Below are 15,811 nucleotides of genomic sequence, written 5' to 3' on the forward strand. Positions count from 1 at the left end.
GGGCCCCCCGGTGTCCTCAGGACTCCCAGTGTCCCCAGTGCCCCCAGTACTCCCCAGTTCTCCCAGGATCCCCAGTGCTCCCCATTGTCCCCAGTGCTCCCAGTATCTCCGAATGTCCCCAGTGCTCGCAGCATCCCGCAGTGTCCCCTAATGTCCCCAGTGCTCCCGGTGCCTCCCGCATTGTCCCCATCCCTCCCCACGCAGCGTCGCGCGCGGCGCCTTTAAGAGGCGTGGCCGAGCGGGCCCACCTTAGCCCCGCCCCCTCCGCCCCGCCCCGCCCCTCCCGCCGCCGCCGCCGCCGCACCGGGCCCGGCCCCGGCCCCGGCCCCGCCTTTGTGCGCCCGGCCCGGCCATGGGCCGCCGCTAGCGCCGCCCGGAGCCGGTTCGGGCCCCGGTCCCGGTTCGGGCCCCGGTTCCGGTTCCGGCCTCCCCCGCCGGTGGGGCCCGGTGCCGCCGCCGGTGCGTGACGATGTCTTCGCGCTCCGCCCTGGCGCCGGGCAACGAGCGCAACGCGGACACGGTGAGCGGCCCGGCCGGGTGCCGGTACCGGTACCGGCGGCACCGCCGGGGGCACCGCGAGCGGCGGGCGGAACCGGGGGGGGATGCGGCCTGGAGCGGGGGGGGGAGGAAGTCGGTACCGAGCGGGGCCGGGGCCAGCACCGAGGCGGCACTGGGGGGTACCGGGAGGGATGGAGGCCGGTACCGGGGGGCCGGGGCCGGAACCGGGGCGGGTCTAGGGCCGGTACCGGGAGGGTTTTGGAGCCGGTACCGGGCGGGGGGGGGATGGGGCTGATATGGGGACATACGGGCCCCGGGGGGGGGGTCGGTTCGCCGCGGGGGGGCACGGGGGACACCGTGGTCACCGCGTGGGGGGACATGGGTGACATGGTGGCCTGGGGGGGCGCTGGGGACGCGGTGGCCGGGGGTGGTGACACCGTGGCCGTGTTGGGGGGGGACATTGGTGACCCCGTGGCACAGGGGGGACGTTGGTGACCACGGCCACGCGCTTTGGGGGACAGCAGTGACACGGCTCCCCGTGAACATGGGGGCAGCTTGGGGACATCTGTGACCCCTCGGTGACAATGGGCGGGGGGACACTGGTGGCTGGGGACCCTACGGGCAAGGGGACATCGGTGACCCCGTGGCTGCCATGGAAGGGACATTTGGTGGCCCTGGGCCTGGGGGGGGGACACGTTTGTGACCTTCTGCCGCCCACATGGTGGATCCTTCACGCGTGTCCCCATCCCCACAGTGGCCTTGTCCCCCTGGGGACCCTGTCCCTGTCCCCACGGTTGCTGTGGCTGTGTCCCCATCACCGTGGTGGCCCTGTCCCTATAGTGGCTCTGTGTCCCTGTGGTGGCCGTGTCCCCTCCCCATGGTGGCCCTGTCCCAATGGTGGCGCTGGCCATAGCCCTGTCCCCGTGGTGTCCCTGTCCCCATGGTGGCCTGTGGTTGTCATGTCCCCATCTGCACAGTGGCTGTGGCCCCATGGTGGCCGTGTCCCCATCTCCGTGGTGGCCCTGTCCCCATGGTGGCGGTGGCCATGGCCCTGTCCCGCTGGCGCCTGTGTCAATGCGGTGGCCGTGTCTGTGCTTGTCCCCCCTGTGGTGTCACCGTCCCCACGGTGGCCATGTCCCTGCGGTGGCAATGGCCATCGCCATGTCCCCGTGGTGTCCCCGAGCCCGCGGTGGCTTTGTCCCTGACCCCGGGGTGGCCTCGTCCCTGGGGTGACCATATCCCCGACCCCGCGGTGTCCCCAGCCCCACGGTGTCCCCAAGTCTTGTCACCCGCGCTGGCTGCCAGCCCCCCGGGTGCCGGTGACAGTGACCAGGTGTCCCCGGAAGGGGACGGGGACGCCGGTGCCGCCGGCGGGCGAGGCCGGGACCTGGGGACGAGCCGGTCCGGCCGGATCCCGCCCGCCCGACCGGCCCGGCCGGCGTCCCCGCGTCCCCGGCCCTGTCCCCAGTGTCCCCCTGTCCCCAGGCCGGGCCGGGGGGTGGCACCTGGGGAGGAGGGGGACGAGGGAGGTGCCTGTGAGTGTGCAAGGAGGGGTGTGCAAGGAGAGATTGTGCACGTGGGTGTGCAAGGAGGGGGTGTGCAAGGAGAGGGTGTGCACGTGGGTGTGCAAGGAGGATGTGCAAGGGCTGCTCGTGCACATGGGTGTGCAAGGAGGGATGTGCAAGGAGGGGTGTGCAACGAGAGGTGTGCACATGAGTGTGCAAGGAGGATGTGCAAGGGCTGCTCGTGTGCAAGGAGGGGTGTGCAAGGAGGAGTGTGCACGTGAGTGTGCAAGGAGGATGTGGAAGGGCTGCTCATGCACATGAGTGCGAGGACGGGTGTGCACGTGGGTGTGCAAGGAGGGGTGTGCAAGGAAGGGTGTGCACATGAGTGTGCCAGGAGGATGTGCAAGGGCTGCTCGTGTGCAAGGAGGGGCGTGCATGTGAGTGTGCAAGGAGGGGTGTGTGAGGGCTGCTTGTGCACGTGGGCATGCAAGGAGGGACGTGCATGAGAGTGTGCAAGTGAGGGGTGTGTAAGAAGGGATGTGCATGTGGGTGTGCAGGAAGGGGTGTGCAAGGAGGGATATGTGAGGAGGGAGTGTGCACGTGAGTGTGCAAGGAGGGTATGCAAGGGCTGCTCGTGCACGTGGGTGTGCAAGGAGGAGTGTGCCAGGAGGGGCGTGCACGTGGGTGTGCAAGGAGAGGTGTGCAAGGGCTGCTCGTGTGCAAGGAGGGGTGTGCACGTGGGTGTGCAAGGAGGATGTGCAAGGGCTGCTCGTGCACGTGGGTGTGCAAGGAGGGATGTGCAAGAGACCGGTGTGCACGTGGGCGTGCAAGGGAGCGCTCTGCACGCACGGGGGTGTTCCAAGGGCAGCACCATCGCTGTGATGAGCTCGCCCGGCCTCAGCCCTCACCCCAGCGTGTCCCTATGGGCCCTCTCATTGGTGCGATGAGCTCGTCCGGCCTCAGCCCTGACCCCAGTGCGTCTCTATGGGCCCTCTCATCAGTGTGACGAGCTTGCCCGGCCTCAGCCCTGACCCCCAGCGCGTCCCTTTGGGCCCTCTCATCCATGCGATGAGCTCGCCTGGCCTCAGCCCTCACCCCAGCGTGTCCCTATGGGCCCTCTCATTGGTGCGATGAGCTCGTCCGACCTCAGCTCTCACCCCAGTGCGTCCCTTTGGGCCCTCTCATTGGTGTGATGAGCTCGTCCGGCCTCAGCCCTGACCCCAGTGCATCTCTATGGGCCCTCTCATCAGTGTGACGAGCTTGCCCGGCCTCAGCCCTGACCCCCCCCAGCACGTCCCTTTGGGCCCTCTCATCCATGTGATGAGCTCGCCCAGCCTCAGCTCTCACCCCAGCGCGTCCCTATGGGCCCTCTCATCAGTGTGATGAGCTTGCCCGGCCTCGGCCCTGACCCCAGTGCATCCCCATGGCCCCTCTCATTGGTGTGATGAGCTCGCCCAGCCTCAGCCCTGACCCCAGTGCATCCCTATGGGCCCTCTCATCACTGTGATGAGCTCGCCCGGCCTCGGCCCTGACGCCCCCGTGCCCGCAGCTGGCGGGGCTGGCGGGCAGCCGCTCGGAGAAGGGCTCGGCCTGGTCAAGCCGCTCGCTGGGCGCCCGCTGCCGCAACTCGCTGGCCGCCGGCGCCGACGAGCAGCCCCACATCGGCAACTACCGCCTGCTGCGCACCATCGGCAAGGGCAACTTCGCCAAGGTCAAGCTGGCCCGGCACATCCTCACCGGGCGCGAGGTGCGCGGCTTGGGGGGCTTGGGGGGCTCCTGGGTGCCCCTATGGGGAGATTTGGGGGCTATGGGAATCCCTGGGGGCTCCTGGGTGCCCCCATGGGGGAGTCTGGGGGACTATGGGCATCCCTGGGTGCTCCTGTGGGGGGATTTGGGGGCTATGGGCATCCCTGAGGCCTCCTGGGTGCCCCTATGGGGGGATTTGGGGCGATGGGCATCCCTGGGTGCTCCTGTGGGGGGATTTGGAGGCTATGGGCATCCCTAGGTACCCCTATGGGGGTATCTGTGGGCTATGGGCATCCCTGGGGGCTCCTGGGTGCCCCTATGGGGGGATATGGGGGCTATGGGCATCCCTGGGCGCTCCTGGGTGCCCCTATGGGGGAATCTGGGGGGCTACGGGCATCCCTGGGGGCTCCTGTGGGAGGTTTGGGGGCTATGGGCATCCCTAGGTACCCTTATGGGGGTATTTGGGGAGCTATGGGCATCCCTGGGGGCTCCTGGGTGCCCCTATGAGGGGATTCGGGGGCTACGGGCATCCCTGGCGCTCATGGATGCCCCTCTGGGGGCATCTGGGGGCTTTGGGCATCCCTGGGGCTCCTGGATGCCCCTATGGGGGGATCTGGGGGGCTACGGGCATGCCTGGGGGCTCCTATGGGGGGATATGGGGGCTATGGGCATCCCTAGGTACCCCTATGGGGGGATTTGGGGGGCTACGGGCATCCCTGAGGCCTCCTGGGTGCCCCTATGGAGGCATTTAGGGGTTACGGGCATCCCTGGGGGCTCCAGGGCACCCCTATGGGGGGATCTGGGGGGCTATGGGCATCCCTGGGGACTCTATGGGGGGGAATTTGGGGGCTACAGGCATCCGTGGAGGCTCCTGGGTGCCCCTGTGGGAGGATTTAGGGGCCTATGGGCATCCCTGGGTGCTCTTGGGTGCCCCAATGGGGCGATTTGGGGGTTACGGGCATCCCTGGGTGCCCCTATGGCGGGGATTTGGGGAGCTATGGGCATCCCTGGGTGCTTCTGGGTGCCCTTATGGGGGGATTTGGGGGCTACGGGCATCCCTGGGGCCTCCTGGGTGCCCCTATGGGGGGATTTGGGGGCTATGGGCATCCCTGGGGGCTCCTGGGTGCCCCTGTGGGGGTATTTGGAGGGCTATGGGCACCCTTGGGAGCAGATGGGCACCCCGGGGGGCCGGGGGGTGGTGGGCAGCGCTGGGGGTGCCCCCCCATGCCCATCGCCCCTTCCCTTCGCAGGTGGCCATAAAAATCATCGACAAGACGCAGCTGAACCCGACCAGCCTGCAGAAGGTGGGGGGCACCCAAGGGTGGGGGGCACCCGAGGGCGGGCGGCACCGGGGGGACGTTGACCCGTGCGCAGGGGGCGCCGGGGGCAGGACCTGTCCCCTGTCCCCACTGTGTCCCCTCGGCCCCCATCCCGACCCCTTTTCCCGCAGCTCTTCCGGGAAGTCCGGATCATGAAGGGGCTCAATCACCCCAACATCGGTGAGTGGCACCCCGGGGTGGGGGGCACCCAAGGGTGCCCTCAGGACCTGCCCCCCAATGCGGTGACACCGCGTCCTGGTCATCGGGGACACTGGCTCCGGTGTCATCCGCATCCATGGGAACCGCCCCCCGCACACCGTATGGGCATGGTGCCACCCTGCGTGGTGACACGTTTGGTGACACGGGGTTGGGGACACCCGCCGATGCCACCGTGTCCCCGCAGTGAAGCTCTTCGAGGTCATCGAGACGGAGAAGACGCTCTACCTGGTGATGGAGTACGCGAGCGCCGGTGAGCCCCCGCGCCCCGTCGTGTCCCCACGGGTCCCCGGGGGACCCGGGGGACGCCGGGGGGTGTCCGGGTGCTGTCACCCATGGGCGTCTCCGCAGGGGAGGTCTTCGACTACCTGGTGTCCCACGGGAGGATGAAGGAGAAGGAGGCGCGGGCCAAGTTCAGACAGGTCGGAGGCACCGGGTGGTGGCACCGGGTTGGGGACGTCGCGGGGGATGAGGGTCTGTTGTGTCATGGGGCTGGGGACATCGTGCCTGGGGACACGGCACCGTGCCGCGGTGGGGTTGGGGACACCATGGGGGACACGGCAGCACCCTGGTCTGGGGGTGGGGATATCATGGGGGACGTGGCACCGCCCTGGCATGGGGCTGGGGACATGCCGAGGACATGCTGGGGACACGTGCTGGGGACATGGCACCGTGCTGCGGTGGGGTTGGGGACACCATGGGGGACACGGCAGCACCCTGGTCTGGGGGTGGGGACATCATGGGGGACGTGGCACTGCCCTGGCATGGGGCTGGGGACATGCCGAGGACATGCTGGGGACACATGCTGGGGACATGGCACCGTGCCACGGTGGGGTTGGGGACACCATGGGGGACATGGCAGCACCCTGGCATGGGGCTGGGGACACAATGGGGGAGGTGGCACCACCCTGGTCTGGGGTTGGGGACGTTATGGGGGACACGGCACCACTCTGCCATGGGGCTGGGGACATGCCGAGGACATGCTGGGGACACGTGCTGGGGACACGTGGGCAGGATCAATCCCCCCCAGGGCGCCCGGCTGTGACATCGATCGGGGCCAGCGAGCGGCCGGGGAGGACGCGTCGGGTCCCAATGGCCACCTAAGGGTGCAGGGGGACACAGTGGGCACCGGGGGGGGTTGACAGGCCACCAGGGGCCACCAGGGACCACCGGGCTCACGCCAGCCCTGTCCCCAGATCGTCTCGGCCGTGCACTACTGCCACCAGAAGAACATCGTCCACCGGGACCTGAAGGTGAGCGCGCCGTCCCCGCGGCGTCACCCGCGGTGCCCCGCGGCGCCGTCCCCACGGCGTCACCCGCGACGCCGTCCCCGCAGGCGGAGAACCTGCTGCTGGACGCCGACGCCAACATCAAGATCGCCGACTTCGGCTTCAGCAACGAGTTCACGCTGGGCTCCAAGCTGGACACGTTCTGCGGCTCGCCGCCCTACGCGGCGCCCGAGCTCTTCCAGGGCAAGAAGTACGACGGTCCCGAGGTCGACATCTGGAGCCTGGGCGTCATCCTCTACACGCTGGTCAGCGGCTCGCTGCCCTTCGACGGGCACAACCTCAAGGTGGGCGCCTTGGGCATCTCCATGAGGGGCTGGTTGATACATGTGGATGGGCGCAACCTCAAGGTGGGCACCTTGGGGGACATCCTGGACCCCTTGGTGGGCTGGTTGGTGCTCGTGGACGGGCTCAGCCTCTAGGTAGACGCCTTGGGCATCATCCTGGGTGTCCTGAGGAGCTGAGTGGTGCTCATGGATGGGCACAACCTCAAGGTGGGTGCCTTGGGCATCTCCATGAGGGGCTGGGTGGTGCTCGTGGATGGGCACAACCTCAAGGTGGACACCTTGGGGGACATCCTGGACCACTTGGTGGGCTGGTTGATACTTGTGGATGGGCACAACCTCAAGGTGGGCACCCTGGGCATGGTCCTGGGTGTCCTAAGGAGCTGGGTGGTGCTCATGGATGGGCACAGCCTCAAGGTGGACACCTTGGGGGACATCCTGGACCCCTTGGTGGGCTGGTTGGTGCTCGTGGATGGGCACAACCTCTAGATAGACGCCTTGGGCATCATCCTGGGTGTCCTGAGGAGCTGAGTGGTGCTCATGGATGGGCACAACCTGAGGGTGGGCGCCCTGGGCATCGTCCTGGGTGCCCTGAAGGGCTGGTTGATGCTTGTGGATGGGCACAATCTCAAGGTAGGCACCTTGGGCATGATCCTGGGTGCCCCAAGGGGCTGGTTGATGCTCGTGGATGGGCATGACCTCAAGGTGGCCGCCTTGTGCATCTCCATGAGGGGCTGGTTGGTGCTCGTGGATGGGCACAACCTCAAGGTGGGCACCTTGGGGGACATCCTGGACCGCTTGGTGGGCTGCTTAATGCTCTCAAGTGGGTGCAATGTCAAGGTTGGCACCTCGGGTGTTATCCTGGGTGCTCCGAGGGGCTGCTTGGTGCTTTTTGATGGGCACAACCTCAAGGTGGGCACCCTAGGCATGGTCCTGGTTGCCCTGAGGGGCTGGTTGATGCTCGTGGATGGGCACAATGTCAAGGTGGGCACCAAGGTGGATGCCCTTCAATGGGCGCAGCCATGGGGGTCTGCGGGGGGCCCGAGGGTCCCATTTGGGAGCAGGCAGACAAGGGGGCTCCCCCCACGCGCGGCCGTTGGCAGAGCTGTCCCCGTGCCACCTGCAGGAGCTGCGGGAGCGGGTGCTGCGGGGCAAGTACCGGGTGCCCTTCTACATGTCGACCGACTGCGAGAACATCCTGCGCCGCTTCCTGGTGCTGAACCCGGCCAAGCGCTGCACCCTCGAGGTGAGGACGCGGCGGGCACGGCGGCGTGTGACACCCGGCGGCATCGGGCCACTCCCTGGTGGCATCTGTGCCACCTCTGGTGGTGCCCATGAGGCCTCTAGTGGCATCTGTATGACCCTAGGGAGATCTGTGCCACCTCTAGTGGTGCCTGTGTGCCCCCCGGTAGCATCTGAATGACCCTAGGAGCATCTGTGCCACCTCCAGTGGTGCCCATGAGCCCTCTAGTGGCATCCGTATGACCCTAGGGGTGTCTGTGCCACCTCTAGTGGTGCCCATGAGCCCTCTAGTGGCATCTCTATGACTCTTGTGACATCTGTGCCACCTCTAGTGGTGCCGTGTGCCCTCTAGTGGCATCTCTATGACCCTAGGAGCATCTGTACCACCTCTAGTGGCATCTGTATGACCCTAGGGACATCTGTGCCACCTCTAGTGGTGCCCATGTGCTCTCTAGTGGCATCTCTATGACCCTAGGGACATCTATGCCACCTCTAGTGGTGCCCATGTGCCCTCTAGTGGCATCTCTATGACCCTAGGAGCTTCTGTGCCACCTCCAGTGGTACCCATGAGCCCTCTAGTGGCATCTGTATGACCCTAGTGGCATCTGTGCCACCTCTAGTGGTGCCTGCGTGCCCTCTAGTGGCATCTGAATGACCCTGGTGACATCTGTGCCACCTCTAGTGGTGGCCATGTGCCCTCTAGTGGCATCTGTATGACCCTAGTGGCATCTGTACCACCTCTGGTGGTGCCCATGTGCCCTCTAGTGGCATCTGTATGACCCTAGGGACGTCTGTGTCACCTCTGGTGTTGCCCACGAGCCCTCTAGTGGCATCTCTATGACCCTAGTGGCATCTGTGCCACCTCTAGTGGCATCTGTATGACCCTGGGAACATCTTTGCCACCTTTAGTGGCACATATGCCACCCTTAATGACATCCCCATCACCTTTAATGCCACCGTGCCCCCCTAACGATGGCGGTGGCACCCCAGTGACATCCCGAATGCCAACCCTAACGATGCCCACGCCCCCCCAGTGCCACCCTCTGTGCCATCCCGGTCCCCCCTAACGGTGTTTGTGTCGGTGCCACCCTAACGTCCCCCTCGGCTCCGCCGCAGCAAATCATGAAGGACAAGTGGATCAACATCGGCTACGAGGGGGACGAGCTGAAGCCCTACAAGGAGCCCGAGGAGGACTTTGGGGACGCCAAGCGCATCGGTGAGCGCCCGGGGCCACCCGCGGGTGCCCCTCGCAGGGTGCCCGGGGTGCCCCCTCACCCGTGTGCCCGCAGAGGTGATGGTGGGAATGGGCTACAGCCGCGAGGAGATCAAGGAGTCCCTGAGCAACCAGAAGTACAACGAGGTGACGGCCACCTACCTCCTGCTGGGCAGGAAGAACGAGGTGAGGTGGGCGCCCGGGGGCACCCGTGGGCGCCGCGGTGGCCGGGGTGGCCCGTGACGGGCGCTCGGGGCTCCCGCAGGTGGAGGCGGGCGAGTCGCGCACGGGCAGCACCCTGTCCCTGGCCCGGGTGCGGGCACCCAGCGAGGTGGCCAACGGCACGGGCAAGGTGGCCGCGCACGGCAAGGGCCAGCGCGGGGCCGGCACCTACCACCGGCAGCGGCGGCACAGCGACTTCTGTGAGTGCCCCGTGGGCGCCCCACGGCGTGGGGCGGGCACCCGGTGTCCGTGGGGTGCGGGGTGGCACCCAGTCCCGTCTCCGTTGGTGCAGGGTGGGCATCCCATGTCCATGGGGTGTGGAGCATGGTGGGCACCCAGTCCCATGGCTGTGGGGTGCAGGTCGTGGTGGGCACCCAAGCCTATGACCCACTGGGTGCATGGTGGGCACCAGGTCCTGTGTCCCACTGGTACAGGGTGGGCACCCATTTCTACATCCATGGGGTGCAGCTTGTGGTGAGCACCTAATGCCACGTCCATGGGGTACAGGTCATGGTGGGCACCCATTCCTACATCCATGGCATGCAGGTCATGGTGGGCCCCCATTCCCATGCCCATGGGTTGCAGGTCATGGTGGGCACCTATTCCCACGCCCATGGGATGCAGGTCATGGTGGGTACCCAACCTGTGCAGGTCATGGTGGGCCCCATTCCCACGTCCATGGGGTGCAGGTCATGGTGGGTACCCATTCCCACGCCCATGGGGTGCAGGTCACGGTGGGTACCCAACCCATGCAGGGCATGGTGGGCACCCATTACTGTGTCCATGGGGTGCAGGTCACGGTGGGCACCCATTCCTACATCCATGGGGTGCAGCTTGTGGTGAACACCCAATGCCACATCCATGGGATGCAGGTCATGGTGGGCACCCATTCCCATGTCCATAGGGTGCAGGTCATGGTTGGCCCCATTCCCACATCCATAGGGTGTAGGTCATGGTTGGCCCCATTCTCATGTCCATGGGGTGCAGGTCATGGTGGGTACCCATTGCCACGTCCATAGGGTGCAGGTCATGGTGGGCATCCATTCCTACATCCATAGGGTGCAAGCCATAGTGGGCACCCATTCCTGCACCCACGGGGTGGGCGCAGGTCCCGGTGCTCCCCGGGGACCCGCCGGGCGCCCCGGCGCTGAGCGGGCCCCGTTGGCGGCAGGCGGCCCCTCGCCGGCGCCCGCGCACCCCAAGCGCAGCCCCACGAGCGCGGGCGACGCGGAGCTCAAGGAGGAGCGGCTGCCGGCCCGGCGCGCCAGTGGCAGCGTGGGCGGCGCGGCCCGCGCCGGGCCCCCCTCCAGCCCCATGGTGAGCAGCGCCAACAACCCCAACAAGGCCGAGATCCCCGAGCGGCACAAGGACGGCGCCGCCAACACGGTGGGCACCGCGTGAGGGTGGCGCCGGGATCGGGCGAGCGGGGTGGCAGCATCCCTGGGACCCAGCGAGCAGGGTGGAGGCACCTCCAGGGCCGGAAATCAGTTTGGGCACCCCTGGGACCCAGAGAGCAGGTGGCAGCACCCCTAGGACCAAGCAAGCAGAATATGGGCACCCCTGGGACCAAGCAAGCAGGGTGACAGCACCCCTGGGACTGAGCGAGCAGGGTGGCAGCACCTCCAGGGCTGGCAATTGGGGTGCTGGTACCCCTGGGACCCAGTGAGCAGAGTGTGGGCACCCCTAGGACCAAGCCAGCAGGGTGGCAGCACCCCTGGGACCCAGCGAGCAGGGTGGAGGCACCTCCAGGGCTGGCAATCAGGGTGCTGGTACCCCTGGGACCAAGTGAGCAGGTTGGCAGCACCCCTGGGACTGAGGGAGCAGAGTGTGGGCACCCCTAGAACCAATCGAGCAGGGTGGAGGCACCTCTAGGACCGAGCAAACGGGTGGAAGGACCCGTAGGACCGAGCCAGCAGGGTGGCAGCACCCCTGGGACCAAGTGAGCAGGGTGGAGGTACCTCCAGGGTTGGCAATTGGGGTGCTGGTACCCCTGGGACTGAGTGAGCAGGGTGGCAGCACCCTTGGGACCGAGCAAACAGGTGGAAGAACCCGTAGGACCAAGCGAGCAGGGTGGTAGCACCCTTGGGACCCAGTGAGCAGGGTGGTAGCACCCCTAGGACCAAGCGAGCAGGGTGGAGGCACCTCCATGACTGGGCACCCTGGGGCCCGCGCGCGTGGCGTGGCAGCACCCTTGGGACTGAGCAAACAGGTGGAAGAACCCGTAGGACCCAGCGAGCAGGGTGGCAGCACCCCCATGGCTGGGCACCCTGGGGCCCGCGCGCGCGGGGCGGCAGCACCCCGGGGTGCTGAGCGCGCCGGGGCCCTGCAGAACAACATCCCGTCGAGCGTCATGGCGCGCCGCAACACCTACGTGTGCACCGAGCGCCCGGGCGCCGAGCGCCACTCGCTGCTGCAGAACGGCAAGGAGAACAGGTAGGGGCACCCACGGGTGCCGTGGGCGCCGCGTCCCCGCGCGCGCCGCCCTCACCGCGTCCCCGCAGCTCGGCGGGCGGCCGCGTGCCGCCGGCGTCGCCCTCGAGCCACAGCATCGCGGCGGCCGCCGCGTCCTCGGAGCGCGCCCGCCTGGCGCGGGGCACCGCGGGCCGCAGCACCTTCCACGGCGGCCACGTGCGCGACCGGCGCGCCGGGGCGCCCAACGGGCCGCCCGCGTCGCCCACGCTGGCGCCCGAGGCGTCGCCGCTGCCGCAGAGCCGCTCGCGGGCCACCTCCAACCTCTTCAGCAAGCTGACGTCCAAGCTGACGCGCAGGTGAGCGCGGGCGCCCGCGCCCGCCGCGCTCGCGCCGCCCGCCCGCTCGCTCGCTCACGCGCTGCTCCTCTCTTCCAGGGTCACTCTTGACCCCTCTAAGCGGCAGAGCTCTAACCGCTGCGTCTCGGGCGCCGCCACGCCGCAAGGAGCCAAAATCAGTAAGTGCGGCGCCCGCGCGGCGCCCGCCTGGCACCTGCTTGGCTGCTCTCCCTTCCGTCTTTCGCTGCTCTTGCTGCTGCCGCCGGGGGCTGCTGGGGGGGACGGTGCCACCCCCATGGGGTGGCCTCTGAGAAAGGCATCGACCGGGGTGATCGGTGTCACCCGGTGTAGGGTTGGCACCACCCAATGTGCGGATGGTGGTGGCCTCCAAAGTGCATGGACCAGGGCAGTTGGTGCCACCCAACGTGCGGATGGTGGTGGCCTCCAAACCACATGGACCAGGGCAGTTGGTGCCACCCAATGTGCGGATGGTGGTGGCCTCCAAACCACATGGACCAGGGCAGTTGGTGTCCCCCCAACATGTGGATGGTGGTGGCCCCCCAAACCACATGGACTAGGGCAGTTGGTGCCACCCAACATGTGGATGGTGGTGGCCCCTCAAACCACATGGACCCGGGCAGTTGGTGCCACCCAATGTGCAGATGGTGGTGGCCTCCAAATCATATGGACCAGGGCAGTTGGTGCCACCCAACGTGCAGATGGTGGTGGCCTCAAAACCACATGGGTTAGGGCAGTTGGTGCCACCCAATGTGCGGATGGTGGTGGCCTCCAAAGCAGTTGTGGTCCATGATCCAGGGGAGATGGTGTCCCCCAGTGTGCACTTGACCTTAGAGGGGACAACAGTGTCCCCAAAATGGGGGTGGTGCCCCCCAAAGCAGGCCTGGGGAGAGTGCCCCCCTGGCACCCCATGGGTGACGGTGCCCTGTGTCCCCCCCAGGGTCGCAGACGAACCTGAGAGAATCGGGGGACCTGCGCTCACAAGGTAGGTGCCACCACCCTGGGGTGTCCACCCCCTCGGGTGTCACAGTGGTGATGCCCAAGCCATGCCCAATGTATGTCCCTAATGCCCATCCTGATGTCCCTTATGTCCATGCCATGCCCAACGGGTGTCCCCCATGACCACCACGGTGTCCCCAATGACCATGCTATGCCCTATGGATGTTCCCAGTGCCCACTACAGTGTCCCCAATGCCATGCCATGCCCAACGGGTGTCCCCGATGTCCATGCTATGCACACTGGGCAGCCCCTATGCCCAACGGATGTCCTTAATGCCCATCTGGTTGTCCCTGCTGCCCATGCCCTGCTCAGTGGGTGTCTCCGATGCCCAATGGGTGTCCCCGATGCCCTGTGGGTGTCCCCAGTGCCCATGTCCTGCCCAACGGGTGTCCCCAATGCCCCATGGGTGTCCCTAACCCCCATGTCCTGTCCAATGGGTGTCCCCAATGCCCAACAGGTGCCCCCCATACCCCGTGGGTGTCCCCAATGCCCCATATCCTGCCCAATGGATGTCCCTGATGCCCAACGGGTGTCCCCCATGTCCCGTGGGTGTCCCCAAACCCCATGTCCTGCCCAACGGGTGTCCCTCATGCCCTGTGGGTGTCCCTAACCCCCATGCCCTGCCCAACGGGTGTCCCTCATGCCCAATGGGTGTCCCCCATGCCCCATGGGTGTCCCCAACCCCCATGTCCTGCCCAACGGGTGTCCCCAATGGTCAACAGGTGTCCCCCATACCCCATGGGTGTCCCCAATGCCCATGCCCTGCCCAATGGGTGTCCCCGATGCCCCGGGGGTGTCCCCAATGCCCATGTCCTGCCCAATGGGTGTCCCTCATGCCAATGGGTGTCTTCCGTGCCCCGTGGGTTTCCCCAACCCCCATGTCCTGCCCAATGGGTGTCCCCCATGCCCCATGGGTGTCCCCAATGCCCATGCCCTGCCCAACAGGTGTCCCCAATGCCCTGTGGGTGTCCCCATGCCCTATGTCCTGCCCAACGGGTGTCCCCCATGTCCCGTGGCTGTCCCCAAACCCCATGTCCTGCCCAACGGGTGTCCCTCGTGCCCTGTGGGTGTCCCCAATGCCCATGTCCTGCCCAATGGGTGTCCCCCATGCCCCATGGGAATCCCTAACCCCCATGCCCTGCCCAACGGGTGTCCCTCATGCCCAATGGGTGTCCCCCATGCCCCATGGGTGTCCCCAACCCCCATGTCCTGCCCAACGGGTGTCCCCAATGGTCGACAGGTGTCCCCCATACCCCATGGGTGTCCCCAATGCCCATGTCCTGCCCAATGGGTGTCCCCGATGCCCCGGGGGTGTCCCCAATGCCCATGTCCTGCCCAATGGGTGTCCCTCATGCCAATGGGTGTCTTCCGTGCCCCGTGGGTTTCCCCAACCCCCATGTCCTGCCCAATGGGTGTCCCCAATGCCCTGTGGGTGTCCCCATGCCCTATGTCCTGCCCAGCGGGTGTCCCCCATGCCCCATGGGTGTCCCCAATACCCATGTCCTGCCCAACGGGTGTCCCCGATGCCCAATGGGTGTCTCCCCTGCCCACCACGGCCACCACCTGCCCACTGGGGACCCTGGGGCTGTCCCCGGCCCCCCACCCACAGGGCTCCCCGTGTCCCCCCCGCAGTTGCCATCTACCTTGGGATCAAAAGGAAGCCGAACCCCGGCTGCTCCGAGTTCCCTGGCATGTGAAGGTGACGAGCGGGCGGCCGGCGGCGGCCGTGGTGGCGGCGCTGCGGCAGGCGGCGGTGGCCGCGGGGTGCCGCGCGCGCCAGCCCCAGCCCTTCGTGGTGACGGTGACGCGCGAGCGCGGCCCCGGCGCCGGCTGCCACTTCGAGGCCGAGGTCTGTCGCCTGCCGCCCGCCGGCCACGTCACCGGGGTGCTGTTCCGGCGCCTGGCCGGCCCCGCGCCCGCCTTCCGCGACGCCCTGGCCGACGTGGCCGCACGCCTGCAGCTCTAGCACCCGCGCGGCGCCCGCTGCAACGGCACCCATGGGTGCAGCAGTTTTGGGTGCAGCAGCACCCGTGGGTGCAGCGGTTTTGGGTGCAACGGCTCCCATGGGTGCAGCAGTTTTGGGTGCAGTGGCACCCGCGCCTGCAGCTCGAGCGCCCGCGCGGCGCCCGCTGCAACGGTGCCGGGTGCAGCGGCACCCATGGGTGCAGCGGTTTTGGGTGCAGCGGCTCCCATGGGTGCAGCAGTTTTGGATGTAGTGGCACCTGCGCCTGCAGCTCTAGCGCCCGCGTGGCGCCCGCTGCAACGGTGCCGGGTGCAGCGGCACCCCTGGGTGCAGCGGTTTTGGGTGCAGCGGCTCCCATGGGTGCAGCAGTTTTGGGTGCAGTGGCACCCGCGCCTGCAGCTCTAGCGCCCGCGTGGCGCCCGCTGCAGCGGCGCTGGGTGCAGCGGCACCCATGGGTGCAGAGCCTCCGAGTGCAACGGTGCTGGGTGCAGCAGCATCCATGAGTGCAGCAGTTTTGGGTGCAGCAGCACCCGTGGGTGCAGCAGCTCCAGG

At 67.4% G+C, this 15,811-nt stretch overlaps 1 protein-coding gene across 1 annotated transcript; it reads left to right on the forward strand.

Annotated features, from left to right (window-relative positions):
- Positions 1–469: 469 nt before the first annotated feature.
- MARK4 (microtubule affinity regulating kinase 4) lies at positions 470–15,262 on the forward strand. The gene is made up of 17 exons (XM_088538637.1): positions 470–520; positions 3,553–3,750; positions 5,000–5,053; positions 5,200–5,248; positions 5,472–5,537; positions 5,636–5,706; positions 6,481–6,537; positions 6,621–6,857; positions 7,981–8,100; positions 9,213–9,312; positions 9,386–9,495; positions 9,575–9,731; positions 10,703–10,917; positions 11,861–11,964; positions 12,033–12,299; positions 13,237–13,281; positions 14,929–15,262. The coding sequence occupies exons 1-17, from the start codon at positions 470–472 to the stop codon at positions 15,260–15,262; spliced, it is 2,235 nt and encodes a 744-aa protein (XP_088394763.1).
- The last annotated feature ends 549 nt before the right edge of the window (positions 15,263–15,811 follow it).

The sequence above is a fragment of the Tinamus guttatus genome, unplaced genomic scaffold (assembly GCF_059628265.1).
Source record: "Tinamus guttatus ecotype Peru unplaced genomic scaffold, ASM5962826v1 Tinamus_guttatus_pri_ptg001124l, whole genome shotgun sequence".
NCBI lineage: Eukaryota > Metazoa > Chordata > Aves > Tinamiformes > Tinamidae > Tinamus > Tinamus guttatus.